At 37.5% G+C, this 20956-nt stretch overlaps 1 protein-coding gene across 4 annotated transcripts in view; it reads left to right on the top strand.

The window, feature by feature from the left end:
* The window catches only part of NOL4 (nucleolar protein 4), a 192437-nt gene that overhangs the window by 149011 nt on the left and 22470 nt on the right, over nt 1-20956 (top strand). For all 4 annotated transcript variants that reach the window (XM_033080852.1, XM_033080777.1, XM_033080933.2 and 1 more), the window contains one exon: nt 8216-8329. In XM_033080852.1, the coding sequence (XP_032936743.1) occupies nt 8216-8329 (114 nt within the window). The remainder of the gene's footprint in view (nt 1-8215; nt 8330-20956) is intronic.

Here is a 20956-nt window from a genome sequence, read left to right as displayed (position 1 = left end):
GTTAAGTGTGATTTAAGTGTTCGTGTGATTTTTAAGAACTTCCTCCTAAAGCTTTCTCAGATAGCTTTGCTTTTTTAATGACTTTGCAAAGTATAGGCAATTTTGGAAAAATGAGCAGTGGAAGAAGTAACACTTCTTCCGTTAACCTTGTAAAATGTGAAGAAGTTAGCTTCAAAAAAGGCATGGCATTTGGAAAAAGAATTAAAATTAAAAGTTAAAAATACCTACCAACCTGATAGGGCTTAGTCTTCTACATCCTGTGAGAGAGAAAAATATAGGAATGCAATTTTGTTTGAATTTTGACATTTGTTTGCATTTTTTGTTGAATTTAGAATAAAATAATCCCCTCTGAAATGCCAATAACTTCTGATGTAGAACTAAGTCCCCTTTTTATTGAAAAAAACCAAATAATCGATTAAAATAATGTTCATTCTGTTTACCTGCAAGCTTGAAATCAGAAAAAATAGTAAATATTTCAGTGGTTTTCGGTACTGTGATTCAGACTCAGATTGAGAGCTCTTACTGCAATGTTACTTGATTAACTGGCTTGTGCCAATGGTTTAAGGATAGGAAGCTAATTCAGTGTATTATTTTAGGCATTAGTAAACTGCTATTTACTATTAAAGTAAATAATGTTAAATCATACTCAGTTTTCCTCAGTCCTCTGGAGGTTTTCTAGTAAAGTGCTATCAGAACAGGACTTGGTCTCATATGTAAGCATAGCAGCAACAACAGCAACATGGTTGTTGATGGGAATGAATCATTTACTTTGCTTTTAGACAGGAATATGGATATGTTAAGATACACATGGATTTATTTAGGTGCCATCATAATCAAGGTGTGACACACAATGTTTCAATTCAATATATTTCAAGGCTGAAAATGTAAACAAGTAATTTGAACATCACTAGACATTTCAAAAACCCTCTTCTGCCATTTAAGAAAATATTTATAGTTATTTCACTGAAGCCTTTAGCAGGTGTTACAATTGGGTATTTATCACATAACTACAAGACTTAGCCAAATATCTTAAACCCCAGACTGAAATGCAGTGCTACAGGCATTAAAATGCTAGTGCCATTGTTGATATTCCACTGTTCTGTACTAACGATTCACAGAATCATAGAATTACAAAATGGTTTGGGTTGGAAGTGCCCTTAAAGTTCATCTAGTTCCAAGCCCTGTTCCGTGGGCGGGGACTCCTTTCACTAGAGGAGGTTGCTCAAAGCCCCATCCAACTGGGTCTTGAGCACTTCCAGGAACAGAGCATCCACAGCTTTTCTAGGCAACCCAATCCAGTGTCTCACCACCCTCACAGTAAGGAATTTCTTCCCAATATCTAATCTTAATCTACCCTCTTCTAGTTTGTGACCACTATAAAAGTACATTCACTATAGTGCAATAATGTCCTTCATTCAGTCTTTAAATTAAAAAATACTCTGTAGAACGGTTTCTGAGTCCTTTGCTATTGTGCTGTGTAGGACAGTTTTGTTATATGTTTCACTGCATTGTTCTGATTAAAAACTCTTATTTGGAGATCATGTATTCCCTGTCTTTGCATGTTTTCTATGAAAAAGTGCTATTTAGATATTGCACACTCTTACAAATATTTTGGGCATTTTAGGACATTGTTTTAGGTCTTAATAATTTATTATGAAAGAGTTGTGGCATATTTTCATATTTAATTTTGGAAATGAATTGGTCTTGCAATACCTGAGGAAAAACCTGACATGCAGGAGAACACTAGGGACTATCTAGTTTTTGGGAGCCCAATATGCTTCCAAAGCAAAGTTCCCTAAAGATGTCTTTAGCAGTACCTTTGGAAAAATTCAGTTACTGTCAGTGAGGCATCTCAGGCATTCATCTTCAATTCTGGATGCCAAATCACTTGGGAAATTTTTAAACCTCTTTTTTTTTCATGTTTGAGTAGTAGTTCAAATACTTCCTTATTCTCACATTTATATTAATGTCCCAAGTAGCAAACAGTAGAAGTAGGCGAAATGGCCTCAACTTGTGCTAGGGTAGATTTACATTGGCTATTATGAAAAAAATTCTTCATCTGAAGGTGAAGCATTGGAACAGACTGTCCAGGGAAGTGGTGGAGTTACTGTGCAGAGGTGTTTAAAAGAAGTTTGGATGCAGCACTTGGGGACATGGTTTAATGGTAGAGTTGGAAGTATTGTTTTAATGGTTGGACTCAATGATCCCACAGGTCTTTTCCAACCTAAATGATGCTGTGATTCTATGATTTATATTAGGGTGTCTATGAACAAAATGAAGTAACTTGCATGTTTATGTATTTGCAACTGTCTTATAATGAAAGAAGCAATTTTTGGTGTTAATGTACCTGAACTAGAAGGGATTATTTATGCACACATCAGTTTATGATGTTTGGCATTTCAGCAGGTGTACATGTGTACCCATCATCTCACTAAACAGATAGCTGTATTTTTCCAGAACAGAGCCAGATGGATGTAACGTGTAAGAGTATGTAGACCAAACTTTTTAATGACAACTTTGGCTTTTATTTATACTGGATCTCAAAAAACATAGGTAGTAACTTTAGAGACAATGGATCTCTAACCACAGGTGGACAGCATACACATAAATTGCAAAATTCTTTTTAGTGACTATACTGCTCCTAGTGGTTTAGACTGAAATATTATCTAGTTATCTAGTCTATCAATAGTTGGCAAATTTATGCCAAAAATGTCCATAAGAAATTAAAACATACAAGAGTCTGTGTAGAAATACAGGAATTATGTGACTATGCCAGAAAAGGTATTTGGTGTTTCACATGAAGATACTGCAAATGTACCTCACTTTAAACTGCAGACTTGATGATGCTGCATACAGCTGTTTTAGTGAAAATGTGCATTTTACATGTATTGAACATGCTAGTCTCTCCTTTGTTAGAGTCAGAGATTATACTAAGAGAGATAATTTCTAGATGAACTGGGCCAATGATTTCTGATTTCAACCACTAAAAATCAGCAACCTTGCAGGACTACTCTGTAACTCCAGAAAGGCTTGTTGAAGGATGCTTTGATTGTTGATACCCAGATCTAAGGGGCATCAAAGTCATGAAAGGGTCTTCATTAGGTTTAACATACTTTAGAGTGAAATAAGACTTATTAGACTAGAAAGAAGTGTTGACTGATTTGATTGTCCATTAGGCAGCTTGCAAAAGCATTTCTATCAATGATTTATAAACTCTTCAGCAAGAAAAAAAGTTCAAACCAATTGGAACAAAAACTTATTTCTCATAAAAGCATGCAAAATCGCATATCAAATAAGGTGCTTAATTGTGCATGTTGCTTTGTTATCACTGTTGCCACCTACAGGCTCTGTGGTGGTCTCAAAATAGTTTCAAATATGAGAGAACTGATGGTGTTTGCCATCTCCCATGGGTTACTGAGGGAATACCAAGCATTTCCTAAATGTCAGTTACTTCAGAAGTTGTTATAAACAAAGGCCTCCATGTGCTCATGCAATCTAGCAGGTTTTCCTTACATCATTTATCAAAGTGCTCTTCACCTATGTTGTGTTAGAGGCTGGATGCCAGTTGTGTGTCAGCTGAGGAAATGTAAAAAACCAAAACCGGATGTGTGTTCAAAATGTGACTCCTGCTTTAGTGCAGTCACGAGCAGTATCATGTTTCCAAGTAAATACAAAGCAATTCTGTACACTGCTTTTGTGTGATGGACATACAACCTATTCAGAAGGTCTCTATTACAACTGTTCACCAGATTCCTTCTAAGTTTTATCCATCTCTTCACCTGAGAGTTACTATAAAATTTTCACATGTGTCTTTTCTATCTGTCCTTGGTTCAAAATGACAAAAATGTTATCCTACCTTGTGATTTACTACTTTTGGTAGATTAAGCTTGCAGGATTTCTTCTTTTCTTTTGTTTTACACATGGTTAGTTCCAGTATAGTTATTTCATGCTTTACATCACTGTGAAGTGAGAGAATACCAGGCTAGGGCTGTGCAGGTTATGCCTCAAACAACACTAGGCACATTTTAAACCAGCTAAAACTGGTTGAGAATTTTTTAGTAAAGCTTTTTTTTTCCCCCTTTCAGAAATGTTAGTTTGTCGAGGATTTTCTATTTTTAAATAAAATAAAACCTGTTTTTCTGCTAGTTCAGTGGGCAGGTTGTGGATCCCAGGATTGTGGGGGCAACCTGGGAGCCCTTAGAAAAAGTTCTTGGCTCCCACATTTCCTGCTGTAGTTCCAAATGTGTAGGAACCAGCACTCGGCTCAGCTCTACAGAGGGCGGCCTGGGAACCTGCAAAATGTCCTTTTGGCTGAGATCTGCAGGCTTCCTTCTGCAAAATTGAACAATTTTCACTTTTGCCACGTTTTGCAAGGCCTTTAAATCTCACACTCAGCTTGGGAATTGAGAGATGTTCAGAACCCAACACGGATGTTTGAGTTTCTTACAGAATTGGTTTTACAGCTGTAGTTATGAGAGAGATCATGAATAATCAGAAGTAGAGAGGAAAAGGAAGCTGAGTTAAACCAGAAAGGGGCTTCTGAGCTTAGAAGATGAAGATATTAATCCAGTTTATATAAAAACAATTTTTTTGAAGTGATTATTTCAAAGCAATTTTTTCACTTATGCAAAGCTTTTCAAAATTGATCTTTTTGACATTACAGATATGGAATTTTGTGAAGCAGAAAATCTCCTTTTTAACAGCTCTGCTCCTGTGTTCATCTTCTCAGCCAAAGCCATGCTAGAACTCTGTTGATAGAGCCTGAACCTTGAGCAGATGATTTTTCTCCTGTGCTTTGTTACAGTACGTTACTTCCCAGGTGACTGGGCCATGTATTCATCACATTTTTCCCTACAGTTCACTCTAGGTAGTTCTTGACATGAACATATCAACAGCCAGCTGCAGTGATGATTGAGAGAAATTATGGGTTAACACATATATCAAGAGGAATGTACTCCAGTGCCCACAGATTTCTTCTTTTTTGCAGGTGCTAACTTGAGTTCAGTATTTCAACAGTGAGCACATGGCCACTCAACTCCATTTCAGAGAAAAGCTTCATTTTTATCATAACACTTTATTTATTTTTTTAATAAAACACGTCAATAAACTAATTCTCTCATAAACAAACTGGGAGAACTGGTGTTCATTTTGTTCAGAACATTAGGTTTTTTGGCTCATATATCACCTTCTAAAAATCCACTGATGTGTAGGTATAGTTACAGGTTTAGCTAAAGATCTGAGCTGGAGGAATTATCCAGATGTTTGCTCACCATTTTTCAAGAATATAATTGTGTGAACATCACTGTTACAGGACCACAGTGAGACTTCCATGCAGCCAACAGTCAGTGCACCTTGAACATACATAAACCAGTGGCATGTACAGTGGTACCTGGCCAGCAAATACAGAGAGGGATCTAGTGGAATGCATAAAAAATTCAGAGTGACATCTCCATTCTAGGGAGGCAGTTTATCAAATATAATGCTTTGTCAGTGAAACCTTTCCACAAATTCCATGATTATCAGCCGCACCATTTTGACTAAAATTTTGGTCCAAACCCGGAAGTGCAGCTTATAATCAGGTGCGGCTTATATATGGACAAAGAATGAAAAGTTGCTGTTTTAGTTTGGAGGACAGGTGTCTGCTGAGAAAGGCAGGAGCTTCTCTTTGAAATGGAGAATGTAGACCCCCTCCCTCCAAATTATTATAATTTTGAAATCAAGGGGCTTTCAGGCAAAAATATGGGAATTAGGAATAACAGTTCTTTAGTAGGGAAATTAAAATAGAAATACAGTACTACAAAGAAACAAACTCCAAACCCTGGCAAAGTCAGAGTACAACCTGACACCCCATCAGGCAGGGTGTTGGTAGCAGTCCCATTAAATGGTGGTTGCAGTTCTCCTGCAGTGACAGATGTGATTCAGTTGCAGCAGTGCTCCTGTAGAAGGTGCAGTTTCCCTCCGGAAGTCCAGTGGTGATGTGGAGAAATACGGTTTTCCTCTGGAGTCCAGTGGAGAAAGGCGCTCCCTTAGTGTCCCAAAACCTCTGTTTTTATCTTGGTAAGAAATGCTGGGCTCTTCCCCCTGGCTGGAGCAACTTCCAATGGGATGCAGTAATTTTATCAGTCACACAGTGGGACTCAATGGGCCATTAGCAGAAAATGACTCGCTGGAGGAAGGATGGGTTGTGAAAAGATAAAGAACAATGCCCCGCCTGGTTTCAATGGATTGCCCATTAGCAGAATATCTGCCGTTGAGATAAGGATCACTGCCCCCACCCTCAACAGATGGTGATAGAATAGATACCTTTTATCACACTCTGTATTGTAACGTGCAGCTTATAATCAGATGTGGCTTATAATCGTGAAATTACTGTACATCAACCTCTGGAGTTCCAACTCGGGCATCTGCTTGTACTGCATGGAATGTTAACTTCTGTCCTGACACCAGGGTTTACATAAATGTCCCTCATCTCCGAGAATGAATATTTTTTCAAACTGGAAACAAATTCAATAGTTTGTTCTGTCAAATCAATCAAAGTATAATTTATTGCAGTATTGCAGCCTCTGGTTGCCTTTCTTGCACTGCTGCTATGCTGATGCCAGGGCGCTTGTTCTCATGTAAGTGGAGAAATAAGCCTATTGCACTAGTGAGGAAGACCCATAAATCCCTGTCTGTTTCTCAAAGCTAGTTCATCTTCTGGTCCCAGACAGACTGTGGTCCCATGCTTTAGAGAAAGTAGAATGTCGGATTAAAAACTGGCATTCTGCAGAGGATATCCAAAGTCAATATATGGACTTAATTTTTAAAGGTAAAAGTCTAATACTGATAATAGCTGGCTCCTCAGTCTCTGGAATGTTATGAAAACCATAACATCAGTTAAGCCTATATAATTAATCTGTTTTAAGGTTGTTGTCTAGGAACTGAATGGCAATAACTTCAAAATTTTCTTCCAAGATTAACTGACATTTCATAGCAGGTTCATATCCTTGTTTTGGGGAGTAAGAAAGTAAAACTCTTCAAAAAACAAAAAAACAAAAAAACCCCAAAACCAAAAAAACCCACCACCAATAACAAAAAGCCACCAACATGCAAAAAAACCACACGTAAACCCCCTCACACGTGGCCACATCCTCAGTAGGTAAAAATTTACATGGTAAATGTTAATTTGAGTTCAATTAAGCTTTGAAAATCTGCGGAAGTTCAGAACTGGGCTCAGTAAATTGCAGTCTCTGTAATGGGCTTATATGTACATCAGTATCTCTGTTATTATACCCACTTTGTTTATTTTCTTGGTAGTTCTGATATGTCTTTGTATATTAATGAAGAATATTATTATGAGCTTCATCTTTCAGGAAGATTGTTTTGTATGTAATCAGGGAAAAAAAAAGCTGCATAAATCTTCTTCCTAATGAAATGGTAGGCAAGATCATACTGGAGTTCATAATCAACAACGGCACTAAAAAGATTCGATCATTCCCTTTTTGGGGGGGCTCACTGCACATTTAACCTTAAATGGGTAAATACTGTGAAATTAGTAATGACAGGTTTTGAATCGGAAAAATGAACCATATCTAGTTGGACCACAAAATATCTGGAGTGTTGGAAGGCTGGCATTTTTGAAAGAAAAACAGATTTTTTTTTAAGTCGTTTTAATCACATCAGTCATGTTGCAGCAAGGAATGCAAATATTCATATACTACAGATTGAGGCTGCTCTGAAATGTTCTGACAATCTGTTAGGTTTTGAGTGATGTTTCAACCCTATCACTCGGGTTTTTTTTGTTTGGTTTGGTTTTCTGTTTTTTGTTTTTTTTTCTGTATGACTATAAAAAACACTACTCATCTCTGTCACATGCTGCACAGGATAAAAAGCCTTTCAGTTTTCTTAACAAGAATCAGACGGCCAGAGTGCTGCTGGAACGCAGAGAATATGCCACTGTCTGTTCAAAGTACAGCTTAATGAGCCAGACTAAACACACTGGACAATAGAGCTGTGGGGGGAAAGGGCTTCTCGTGGATCTGTGGATCAGCTGCAGCTTTAACATCTAACTAGTTTCATTTTTCATCTTTGCAAGTTCCATTTCCCTGTTTTGTTGGTATAAACTGCATTTCAATGAGCGGACTTTCCTGCCTAGGTGATGGTATGGTGTGCTTTGAAAAAGGATGTTGTGGATTATGCTAGGAATAATTTCTGTGTTTCTTTTTCTCTTTCATAGTCACGACCTATTCCCTCACACCTTACTTCAGCAGTTGCAGAGAGTATCCTGGCTTCCGCCTGTGAGAGTGAAAGCAGAAATGCTGCAAAAAGGATGCGGTTGGATAGACAGCAGGTACTGTGTTGTTTGGGGGTCTACCACATCCATATTTATAAATGCACTGGACTCATTTACATAGGATGCCATGCAGAAGGGTGGTGCAGTGCCTTATATGCTTCTTGCTAGTAAGATTAATTAAAATACAAAAGCTGTAGTTTTTTTAAATGAATACACAAGCATGCCTTTGTTTATATTTACATAAGCTGTGTGAGGGTGTCTAATATATTTGTAATATCCAGCTGGATGAAGCTATATATTTACTTTTTGATGGCTGTAGATTTTCAGAGCATAATGTGTAATCTCTATACTGGAATGAAAAAGAACAGAACATAGAGTGGATGTAATGTACATAAATAACAGAACTGTGCATGTGTCCATGAATCAGTGTATTTATTTTTGCACATATTCTTATTCAAAAAGTGTATGCATTTTAAATATAAGGTGAAATAGTGTTACTGAATGAAAATACCTATTTGTCTGAAACAGAGAAGTTACTGTGCAGTATAACAAAATGCTGCCAATTAACTCACTAGTGAGTTTTTAAAGCTCATATGTTTTTTTTCTTGTGTGATTATTCACCTTTTGTAGTGCGTGTTACAATTTTATTACCTTTAATTTTCTGGAAATTGCATCTTTTCTTTTAGTATTTAGAATCCAACTGGTAGCTCATTCCAGGCTTTGATTATTTACTCACTCCACAGATACAGTGAATGTCTAACATTCTTATTACAAAGGCTATTATGCTTTATTTCTCTTCACGATTGTAACAAAGTAAAAATCTTAGCGATATCTCATGTGTTACAAAATGTGCTTCTGTCATGGCAGATGAACTTCTTTTTTTTTGTGGAATAGAACATTTTTAAAAACACCATTTTCCTTTTATGCATAGTCCATTGAGTTCTTTCAGGTCATGCCCTAACTACATAAAAGATTACTACTGCTATACTTATAAAATTGATATTTTAGGATCTGAGAGTGTATGTTGCTATTTCTTTCTGCTGTGATATTTTTTGCTAGTATTTTCATTATTGTGCTACATTTGCCTTTAGATTTACAAATCACACGGGATGTCAAAGCACTGTAACACTAAATATAATTTAGTTTAGAAACAGTGGTCATTCAGATTGTGCAGGTTTTATATTCTCGCATTTGCTCTCTGATTTTTCAGTAATAATAAAAAGAAAAGCTACAAAGTCACTGGGCTCTTAGCCCAAGGGGAACTAGAAATGACTTGCACAAACATCAGCACACAACTAATGGCTCAATTCATTGGTCCAGGATGGGGCAGTTTTCAAGCGACTTAAATGAGAATCCCATAATGCTCTTCAGGGAGCCAGAGACCTGTTGAAACAAAAATGAATATTTAAACTCTAGTCAGAACTCAAAAAACTGCATAAACAGGATTTTTTTTTTCTTCTATTTTTAGCATTACTATCACAGAAGGATCTGGTAACATCTTTTCATTACAGAATTAAAAATCTGTAGAGTATCTCCCAACTGATCAGCAACCGTGATATTAAAGTGGCAAATCTGCCTATGAACAACGGGTACTGAGTTCTGCTTCCTTTAGCTCTTCCCCCTTTTTGCCAGTGAGTTATGGGAACACAGTGAAGTTGCAAATAGCACCAGCCATTTGATTCAGCAAGCAGTAAATTAGCTGAGCTGGTGTAGCTTTGGTGCCTGCAAAACTACTTGTGAATTCAGGACAGCTATGCTGATGGATATGCTGAACATGCTGGAAAAAATACGGCTGTGTGTGTTAGGTAGGTAGCTTCATAAAACTTAGTGAGAAATTTACCCTTCAGGGTGGAATAGATAAGTCATTAGAGAAGAAGAAAACCTTGGGTTTAGCCCCAGTTCCATTGAAATTTAATTATTTATTCTGAGGATGAGAAATGAACTAAGTAGACTGAGAGCACAGCATTCTGGAATATTTCTGAGTATGGTATTTAATGGGCAATAGTGTGCTCAGTTCATATGCTGAGATGGGAACTGGATCTGTATCCTCACAACCAAAGAGTGTGACTAACATGTAAAAGGGTTCTATTTTGCTCCTCTTCTTATTTTTCCCTCTTAACTTGCTATTAAATTTCCTCCACTTTTCTTACATATATCTAAAATGTTATATTTTCAGTAGATTTTTTTTCTTAAACAGAGAAAGATTGGAAAAGTTCAGTTCATTATATTGTTTTGTCGTTCCATAGCTCATAGAAAAAAATCCACAAAAAACCAAAAAGAATACCCACAAAAGAAAAAACCACAAAAGCAAACAAAACAAACAAACAAACAAGCAAACAAACAAAAGCCTTGTTTTCCACAATTTGGTGTTACATCACTGGGTAGACTCAAACTTTGAGGATGTCAGTAAGAATTTGGGAGGGAGAAAGCAAAAATAAGATAAATACGATTTTGATGATGAAAATTACCACTTCATAAATTATATAAAGAGATTTTCTAATTGAAGGCAAGCATTAGACAGTCCTGGAAAGTAGATTGTCAAGAGGATCTTGCAAGAGCACTTATTCAGCACTTCCCCACAGAGCTGAATGGAAGCATTGCATTAAGGCTGCTTTATTCTTGCATGCAGTACGGTGAAGTTCTGCCTTTTGTGTTCCAGACAGGTGATCTGCCTCAAAGTGAGATGTGGCACTCATCAGTGCCATGGTCTAATTGATGTAGTGATGCTCTTGTGATAGGTTGGACTTGATGATATCAGAGGACTCTTCCAACCTAATTGATTCCATGGTTCTGTGATTCTGCAATTTGTATGCACACCCCCACCTTTTTCAGAATACTACCCATAAACCACGAATAAATTAAGAACACAGTGAGTGTTATGCCCAATCCTGAACTTTGCAGCTTCCCGAACTCCTTTTCTCGTCTTATTTATGCTCTTTCCTTTTCTTCTCCAGTTTTCCTTCTCTCCCTGACACAACACAGGCCTTGAGCAGGAAGTTCTGAGCATCTTGCATGTATGTCCCTTATGGAAGTCTCTGTTTATTAAAATGACATAATTTGCCAAATTAAATAGGTTTTTTGCCTACAGTGTTAATTTTAGCAGTGATTTGATGAAAAAGCATCTCAATTATTGCTCAGCAAAAATAAGCACCTTAAAAGTCAAAACCAGGGATGCTTTTAGCACCTTTTTTTTTTTTTAACAGAGTGTTGGCCACACTCATGAGTATTTGCTGTTTCTTTCAAAAGTATTAAATGTGAAAGATTTGCTTTATATACCTACAATCCCATGTTTCCATTTTTTTTCTCTTCAGAAGAAATCTCTTCTTATGTGTATGTGTCTCTGCACACACAAATACTTCCTTTTATGGATTACTTTCTAGAAGTATTTCTGATAGCTGATAGGTTAATATAGCCCTGATCTGGGGATAGTGTTAAGTGTGAAAAAGTTAAGTCTGAGTAAAGAAGAAACCATTCTTCAACCTATCTCTTAAATTCCACCTATATGACCTTTGTATTTCCTAACTCAAAGCTGAAAATTTCTGCCAGCAAAAATCCAATTTAAAAAATAAGTCAATGAAATCTGGTGTCACTGGCGAAAATGACTTTTTTTCAATTTTCTTTTTTTTTTCATGCCAGGAATTTATTTCTTAATGGGAAAAATGAATGTTTTCTTGTCTTTCAGGAAACTAGTAATTTCCCACAGTTGTTGGGAACTGCAACAATAAAAGCATTGTCAGTTTGTGAGACTTCTCTTTAAAAAAAAAAATTTATTTACTAGGGCTTGGTAGCTCAGACTGTAATGCTTTGGCTGTCTGACCATGTTCAATGTTGATCAAGTGCTCTCTTAAGCTCCAGTGCATTTTTCATTATCTTGAGATCAAGCACTGTTTGGTTGGCCAGAAGCTTTAGTTTTGAGAAGTTATATATTTGATACCTATTACCCAACTGAAGAATCCTGTCACTTCCACTTTTAAATTCTGCCCAGTACCAAAAAATAATTTATTTTGTTGCACAATTTTTATAGATTTATGTGCTAAAATTGTCTGGGCTTACTGGTAGTACTGCTGAACAATGAAATGCTTGTGACACTGGGCTAAATTTGGTTGATCTTTCACGGTAAAGATCAGAAGGATGGTAGAGAGGTAATGCAGAGCTTTTGTGTCTCTCTTCAGATCACCTCTGTTGAGTCTGGATACTGAAAAAGAGTAACTCTTGAATTTTAAAGATGTTTCTGATCACAGTTGATGAAAAATTTAGAAACAGTTACTGAATCAACCTCACATGATTTTGCTTCAGTTAGAGATAGAAGAGGCATTATCTGAATCCCTAAGATTTTCTGTTCTGCTTTGGATGTTCTCCTGGGATAATCCTTGAAGATCCTTATTACATCCCTAGCAATATTTGGTATGAAGTAGTTACATTAAGTGGAGGTTCTGAACTACATTGAACAAGGGAATCATGAAATGAAATAAGTAGAGCTAAAATAGAGTCCTATTAACTTGTATTCATTGCATATGGTGAACAATATGACCATTCTTCTTTTGCCATGCTCTTCACTTTACAAACGAAATTGCATCTTTGTTGGGCAAGATAATAAGTAGAAAAATCTTGGAGAAGTCATCCTGTCATTATGTCCTGGGCAGTGAGCAGAGGGGCAGGATGCCTGCTTTATGCACTCCAGAGACCTTGGTCATGTGGCTCAATTTGTTGTTGATCAAAGAAATTGAAGTTTTGTTCTAAGACCTGAACCATTGTCAGTCTCTGCTTCTTCCAAACAGATTTGTGTGTGCTGTAGATTTTGTAAATCTTCAACATTAAACTGAGTGGAGCAGGGCTGTGCAATGGGACTCTGGAAAAAGTGGAGGTAGATTAGTGTTGCTGCTGTTCTGTCTGAAGTTTAAAAAGAACCAAAAAAACCCACTGTAAAGTCCTCAAGGGAAGATGTAAAGGTAAATAGTAATTTATATACATCAGTATGTGAGAGGACCTGCCTCTTTATTTTCCCTAAAGAAGATGAACTGGTGGAGTATATCTGTGGAAAAGCACATAAGAATGATAGTAGGAAAAAATGCCCTCCCCTTCATATGGACACAAGTGGTTTTTTTAACAGCTGATTTTTTTTTTGTTAGAATATACACTTTTTGTGTGCTGTCATGCTGCAAAATTTATGAATGAGCATTTTCCCCTAATTGAAATAAGTAGTTTTTGGCAATCAAGACAAAATGTCAGCACTTGGGAATGAGGAGGGAGGATGAATATAGGAAAGCACGAAAATAACTGAATCATAGAGTAATATCACTGTAGAAGTATATGAACCTTTTTATGGACGTGTCATGTATAGTTAGCCAGATCATTTAGAAAATTGATGCTGCTTCATTCACAACATGTTGATTTGTACCAGTCAGGAATCTGGACCTTTGAGAGTACATTGTTATATTTGCAGATAGGAGAATAGTGGTCACATATGACTGCAAAGCCAGTGGCCTAAATGCTCTCCTGGATTCAGTCCAGGTCATTTTAGCCATTTGACTCCACTTCAGTGACTAATGTCATGGAAAGGCTGCAATAGCCTGCACAATTTTTTGATCAGCCAAAGGAGGGAGCTACATACACTTCTTTCATGCTTATGGCCCTAGTATTTGGACATTTGATGTGTGACTCTGTTGTAGATACACAGCAAATGACAAGCTGAGCTTAAGTAAAACTTAAGCTTAGTGGAAAGTAAAAGTTATTGTTATCTTACATATTTCCCATCCTAAAAAAGGCATTTCTTAGTCAGAGCTGGTGCTTTTTAAATTAGTAATATCTTCACAGAATGCTTGTTTGTCAGTATTTTACAGACTATACATAATAAGAAAAAGTTATTCTGCATTTCATTTTTTAAAAAATATGAGTTTCAAAGGTACAGTTTCCTTTCATTCCAGAGATCACATGAAAATAGCAGTAGTCAGACAACTTTGTAGTCTGATAAAGGTATTTCCTCATACATTCACTGTACAGACATCACAGTACAACTCCACTTGATGTGCTAACCACAGTTTTAAAAAATCTTTGTTTATTTGAGCTTTTCCAATCGACAAGGGTGAATCTATGTTCACAGAGTATTATGCACTATGATGCTGTGAAGCAGTCCTTTGCAATAAATAAATTCATTTTTAAGGAAATCTCTCATCGAGATGACAGCTGTAATTTTTTCTATGCTGTGACTTGTAACCAGCCAAATTAAATGTCAGTAATAATTGTGGTGGACGAAGAAATAACAACTAACTCCCAAGGAAGAAAAAATTTAATGATCCCAACCTATATGAGGAGCAGCTGAGGTCACTTGGTCTGTTCAGCCTGGAAGATGAGACTGAGGGGAGACCTCATTGCAGTTACATCTTCCTGACAAGAGCAAGAACAGAGGCAGGCACTGATTTCTTCTCGGTGGTGACCAGTGACAGGACCCAAAGAAATGGCCTGAAGTTGTGTTAGTGGATGTTTAGGTTGTATATCAGAAAAAAGTTCTTCACCCAGAGGATGGTTGGGCATTGGAAAAGGCTCCCCAGGGAAGTGGTTAAAGCACCAAACGTGTCTGGGTTAAAGAAATGTTTGGACAATACTCTTGGGTATGTGATGAGACTCTTGGACCCTTAGAGACTGTACAGGGCCAGAAGTTGAACTCAATGATCCTGATGGGTACTTTGCAACTCAGCTTATTCTGTGATAAGTTTGCAAATAGGCACTTTAAACACATCCTTTTCAGCCATTTTTGTTTTGGGGGATAAAAGCAAGGAAAATCTGAAGTTTTCAGTGAATAGGCTGTTAAGGATATTGTAACATTTAGTAATTTTCACAATATTGCTTTTATCTGTTAGAGGAATAGATGGCTATTAGGTTTCTGACAAATTAATTATGTCCTAGACACATATGCTGGGAGCTGACCTAACATTTGACTCTGGATTGTTGTCATAGCAGCAACCTGAATAGAGCAGATTGGTACAAGTGCTGGTTGCAGAGCTGGATACAGGTTCTGTGCTAATGCAATACATCTGAATATTAATAAAAGTGCACATGTACTGCCACTAGAAAATCACTGCTATGGTCTTTCCTTCTATTTATATCTAATTCCTAATTTTTTAAAGAAATTGAGATTTGGGAGGAGATGTTAATGATCTGCCTTCACACCATTTCTGGTGCTGTTTGGCTGCATGTAATAGGGGAGTTTACAGAAAGAAAGACTCTTCAAGCACCGTTTTATTAACAAAAATAATGTCTGGCTGTTGCAGACCAGGAGCAGTTTGTGTTTTGATTAAGAAGGAAGGAAATTACTGGTGGACAAATTACAGGTAATTGTGAAACTGCTTTGGAAGAAATGAATTAAAAATCTAAATTGCAGTGAGGGCATGGACCTCTATTGCAAGATCATTGCATCTGGCTTTCAGCAGTGATGGGTAAGAGACTTCTAGACCTTCATATTTGGAGGACATATTTGGACAGAATTTTGCAATTAATGCCCAGTTTCTAAATTTTGACACTGAGGAGCTCTTTTTTGTGTATTACCTTTCAGAGAGCAGGAAAAAAGGAAGAAATATATACATTTGTGTCCTTGATTGTATGTTGTTCTCTTTTGTGATCAATACAGCTCCCAGGAGGAAGGGAAAAATCATATGGTTTTAAAATGTTGTCTGTATTCTGTTATTTATATTGTATAGTGGAAATATAGGACAGTATATTGTATAGGACAGATTTGGACAACACTGGTTACAGAAAAGGGAGTTATGCAAAAATATTTCCCAGCTGATGCTGGAGGATGCCCTGCTGTAATGCTGCTGTAGCAGCAAGCTGCAAATGCAGAGGGAGCACAAAGAAATGTTTTTTTGTCAGGGTGATGGAGTCCTTGTCACAGCTTTTCAGTATGCAGGAAGAGCACATCAACTGTACATCCTTGTAAGAGGTGGAGGAGAAAGCATCAGGAGTTCCCTTCCTTTTGGGTTTCACAGAGCCTATTTTGCTCTAGAGGAGGGAAGGAAAAAGGCACTTCATCCAAGTGGCAGCTGTGCAGAGGGATAGGGCCATGTCCTACCTCTGCTGTATATGTACTAAAGACCTGAAAAATTCCAGCTCAAAGTGATTTTTGCTTCAGAATGGGAGGCTTGTGGGGTCTTAGAAAAGAGCAAAAGGAAGCAGATGGTTCACTTAACATAAAGCAAACAAATAGAAATCGGAATCCCTAAATCCACAAGAGGCAAATGTCACTTGTAAAGAGCTCAATGCCTCTTCCACTACAGAAGCTTTATTAATAATAGCTTTTTGTGTTCAGACATCTCTTTGTGATTTGGTATTTAATAGGGATGAGAATGACTTCCGTACTTCAATACTTTATCCTTTTTTATCTGCATTCAAAATGATCATTAAGATGACTGCAATGTCCTTGGATACCCACACTCCAGTTTGCATTTCAGGCCTTGTTCACTTCAATCTTTTCCCCACCTAGCGACTATTTTACTTCCAGGTTGGTCTTTGGTTTGGTTTTGTGGCTCCAAATGATATGCAAAAAATGTTATGTAGGCACGGTTTAGCTGCATGTGGATTATTGTCAGGAGATCAAATTATGTACAAGTATGGGGAAGCTTAGCTTGCTACCCAGAATGCACAGGCCATATTGTCAAGGGATAGAAAACAACTGGTATGCATTGTAATTTTAAATCCTGCTGCCTTTCAAGTCAGTGGCAAAATTCCTGGTTTCAGCAGTGCTGGATAGAGCTCTGTCATTAGCAGATGCAGCTGGAGAAGATGCAGAGTATCACAGGGCAGCCCCCCTCCCTCCACACTCCAGACCAACCTACATTAAATTTGCTACATGCAATGGAAAGGAATAATGTGCAAGGCATGCAATTGCAAATAATTTCATGCCTTGGATTTTCAGTGGGGCCTCGAGGTGAACAGCTAATTTTTCACCTCAACACAGAGATCATTAAATTAGAAAATGCTGTATTTTTCCAGGCTCTTTGTGCTGAGCATGTGTAGTTGAATTTCAAGCTGCTGGTTTCAGAATATACTTTAAGGCACCCTGAGCTGCAATAAGACCTTGAATGTGAGGTAAAATTGATGTCAATGTAAGTTTTCTGTTCTGGTGGTTGATAAAGCTGAAAGCTCAAAACCAGAATATTGTCTTGTTTCTTGGACAGGAACTTTTGAGCAGTCTTATCCCCAATCCTACCGTAGGTGGAATGAAAAAGAACAGGGTAGGGAACACATTCTTTTTTCCAGCTGTCTTTAACATCCATTTTATGTCAAGGAGGCAGAAAAGGAAAGGCCAGTGGAAATGTAGATATAAGAGTTCTGTGTCCAGGTCTGAAGACTGAGGTTTTAGAGTCAGGACTTCTGTTCTTCCTGCTTCAGACTTAAAAGCCAGGACTAGAGACCTTTTTACCTATCCCTTCCTTTCATATGGGAAGAAAATATTAAATGTGAAGCATTTTCTTGCCTGTCAGATGTTTCTATCATAGATACAAATATGTCTTTCTTTTCCTGTGTTTAGCTAATGGCTTCATTGCACACACCTTCCTGCCCACAGCCCTGGCAGAGAATAATGTTTCTGCTGAGTTAATCCCTATTATCATGCAGAGCTTGGGCCAGTTTAATGAAATCAATGCATAGCCAGTGTGCATGGGCAAAACCTTATTTTTCAAGAGGCAAATTCTGGTTTTGGTATTGAATTAGTAAGATTTAGAAGATTTTAGAGAGACATAAATTAATCCTAAATCCCAAACATCAGTTGCACAATGGATTCAGGAGTATTCCTCAATTAGAAAACACAGTTCTGCCCACAAAAAGTACATGTACATGTGTATGCACAGACTGCTTCTGTTTGGTAGCAGGAACATGTTTGTGATTCAACAACTGGCTTGATGTCCTAAACTAAATTTAGAAACATATTTTTCCAAGAAAAATATTAAACCTATAATAAGCTGTGGGAGCAGGAGCTGAATGCAGTGCCTGAGAGCAGCACCAGCTGCTAAAGAGGCTAGGCACAGGACAAGGCAGCCAAGCAGGCTGTGGCCAGCAGCCCAGGCTTTGTGCCAAAAGAATTCTCCCCTGAAATGAGAGTATTTGGGGAACAGATTTGCACTGCAGTACACATATTTCATGCTTATTACTCATGGTATTTCATATTAAGCTTCAGTTTTACTGTCTCCATTAATAAAGCAAATCAGAAAGTACATCCTCCAAAGGCCAGTCAAAGTTCATTTCTTTGTTTCCTCCAATGGCATATGCTGCTTTGGTTTGATGATTATGGAGTCAAAAGGCCATGCCCCAAACATTACTTCTTATTTACTTAATCTTTTAAAATACAGAACCCTCACAGTACTGAAGTTAAAGGATGAGTGCCAAGTTCTATAACAAAATTAGAACAAGTCATCTTCAGTAGCAAAATATTCTCTTTCTACTAAATAATTGGAGAAAGAATGTGGAGGTCAGGTTTGTTTGGGTTTTTAAAATACCATTTATTTTTAAAAGATTTTTTTAAAACCCTAGAAGTTAAGTTTTACCTGAGACAGTGTTCATAAACAGACACCCTGCACTGAATTAATAGAAAGAATTTTGTTTTCCACAAACATGCTCTTCAAGTTTTAATGCAGATTTGAAATAAAATAATTAGCATTAAAATGTATCAAACACAGGGTAAAATATCTTTAAAATATCTGAACCTACCTTTGAAAAGAAGAACTAATCATTAAGTGAATGCAAAAAAGTAATTGCTCACTCTGTAACAAACAAGAAAACTGGGGCTTGTTGTCTGGGGTTTTGTTTAGAAGATCTATAACTTCCACTATAATTTACCTGTGGAAAAAAGGATGGAATCTCCAGCAGGCTTATTTTTTTTCCTTTTTCAAAGTGAAGACACAGACATTTTTAATTAATTGAAACTGAGGAAGTGAATTCAGCATTGACCTCAAATGCTTCAAGTCTAGGCTGTCATCTGTTTCTAAATGAAGAAGAATTTAATTTCAAATTTAACATAAAGTGCTTTGGTCTATTCCCCCTGCCACACACTCCAATATGTGTAATATTAAAAGAAAGTCTGGAGCAGCAGAGATATAGAAAGAATCACTCAAAATCCAAATTGTACCCCATAATTTTTCAGTGGTTGCATCTTAATATCCCAGATCTTGCAGGAGTATGGAAAACTGTTTTGTGTTAACAAAATAGGCTGGCAGTGGTGGGAGTGATACCACTTGTAGTGCAGTAGATGAAGAGACCTATAGTGGGAGGTTTAATTATGTTGACCATGATGATATTGTAGTAATAAATCAGCAAAGCTGGCACAAGCATTGCTCCAGTACTCCCACACACTTTTCCTTGTGCACTTCCTAAACATTTGATTCATATGTTTAAAGATTTTCTCTGTTGGTGCTCTGGTGCCACAGTCCTTCTGCACTGAATGGAGTTATGCTGATCTATCCCAGCTGAAAATGGCATTTTGGCAAGGGGGGAAAGAAACTCCTGCAGGAGCTCCTTACTGAGATAATTTCTTTAGGGCAGTACACATAGGCATGAAAAGTACTGAGAAAAGTGCTTGATTGTGATCATAAAAGTGGAGCTGCCAGAGGCATAGCATGGCTTGTTCTAAGTGAGAGGAATACACTGCAAAGGAGAAATTTCTCTTGTTTTGCATATTTTGGTTCAGCAGTAAGTACTGCTATGCCTTTTGTCACCGTGCATGAGTTTCAGTAATACATTGATTCATTCAGCACCATTTACCTGCAGGCAAAACCACTCCAGGGATGGCAAAAGAGGACATTGTTGATTGCAGTTTATGTTGTTTCTCTTTTGGAAGAAAAGTCAGATATTCAGACTCCTCCATTAGTACTGCCTGTCAATAAAGAAGCAGCAAAAATAATCAGTAGCTATGATCTTCTGCAAGCTGATGGCTTCTGCAAAGAAATTGGCTTTGAGAGGGTTTATGTAGCAAGATAAGAATAAACATGACATAACCTCTACTTCATTTCTCCTGAAGTTTTATCTTTATTTCCTTTAGATTTTCAGCTACTCTAATTCTGGCAGGGGCATCCTAGCCCCCGCAGTTCATTATGCAGTGCTTCACTTTTGGGATCAGGCTTGTACCAGATGAAGTCTCTTAGGAAAGAGCAGGCTTAGCAAACCTGTGCCATGGTCCTGTGTCCTGAGTGATCTTAGGCTGAGAGTTCTGTGGAGGGGAAAGAGGGAAGGAGAGGATCCTTTCATATTCTCTGCTCCCTTCCTCTGAGTCAGAGTCTGAACACTTCCTTTCCTTTAAAGGAAAATGGGAGCTGGGAGTGGGTGGGGATGTGTAAATAGAGAAGGTGGGGATACTCAAGATTGATTACTAAAAAACAAAGCCTCAGTTTATAATTGGGTCATAAGGCCCAAGGCAAGGATTATGCTGCGCTGTTCTTTAGGTCAGAGTAAAAGTCTGTCTTTGTTGTCTGCCTATCCTGAGAGGAAGAAATTCTGTATAAAGCCTGGGCCCTAATAAATCTCTTCCCTCTGCTGGTACAACAAGGAGGAAAAAAAGTTTCACCTACCCTCTCTCCACTTGTCTTCCTCTGCAAAGCAGAAAATGGTGGCTGAAGACTCCTTTGTTCTTCACATGACACCTTTGAGTTTGTACTGCTTTCTCTATAGGAAATGTCACATGGATTTTGTGAAATACACTAT

This window comes from Catharus ustulatus, chromosome 1 (assembly GCF_009819885.2).
Source record: "Catharus ustulatus isolate bCatUst1 chromosome 1, bCatUst1.pri.v2, whole genome shotgun sequence".
In the NCBI taxonomy this organism is placed as follows: domain Eukaryota; kingdom Metazoa; phylum Chordata; class Aves; order Passeriformes; family Turdidae; genus Catharus; species Catharus ustulatus.
Note: the sequence above shows the minus strand (reverse complement) of the source record. Positions and strands in the feature narration are given on the sequence as shown.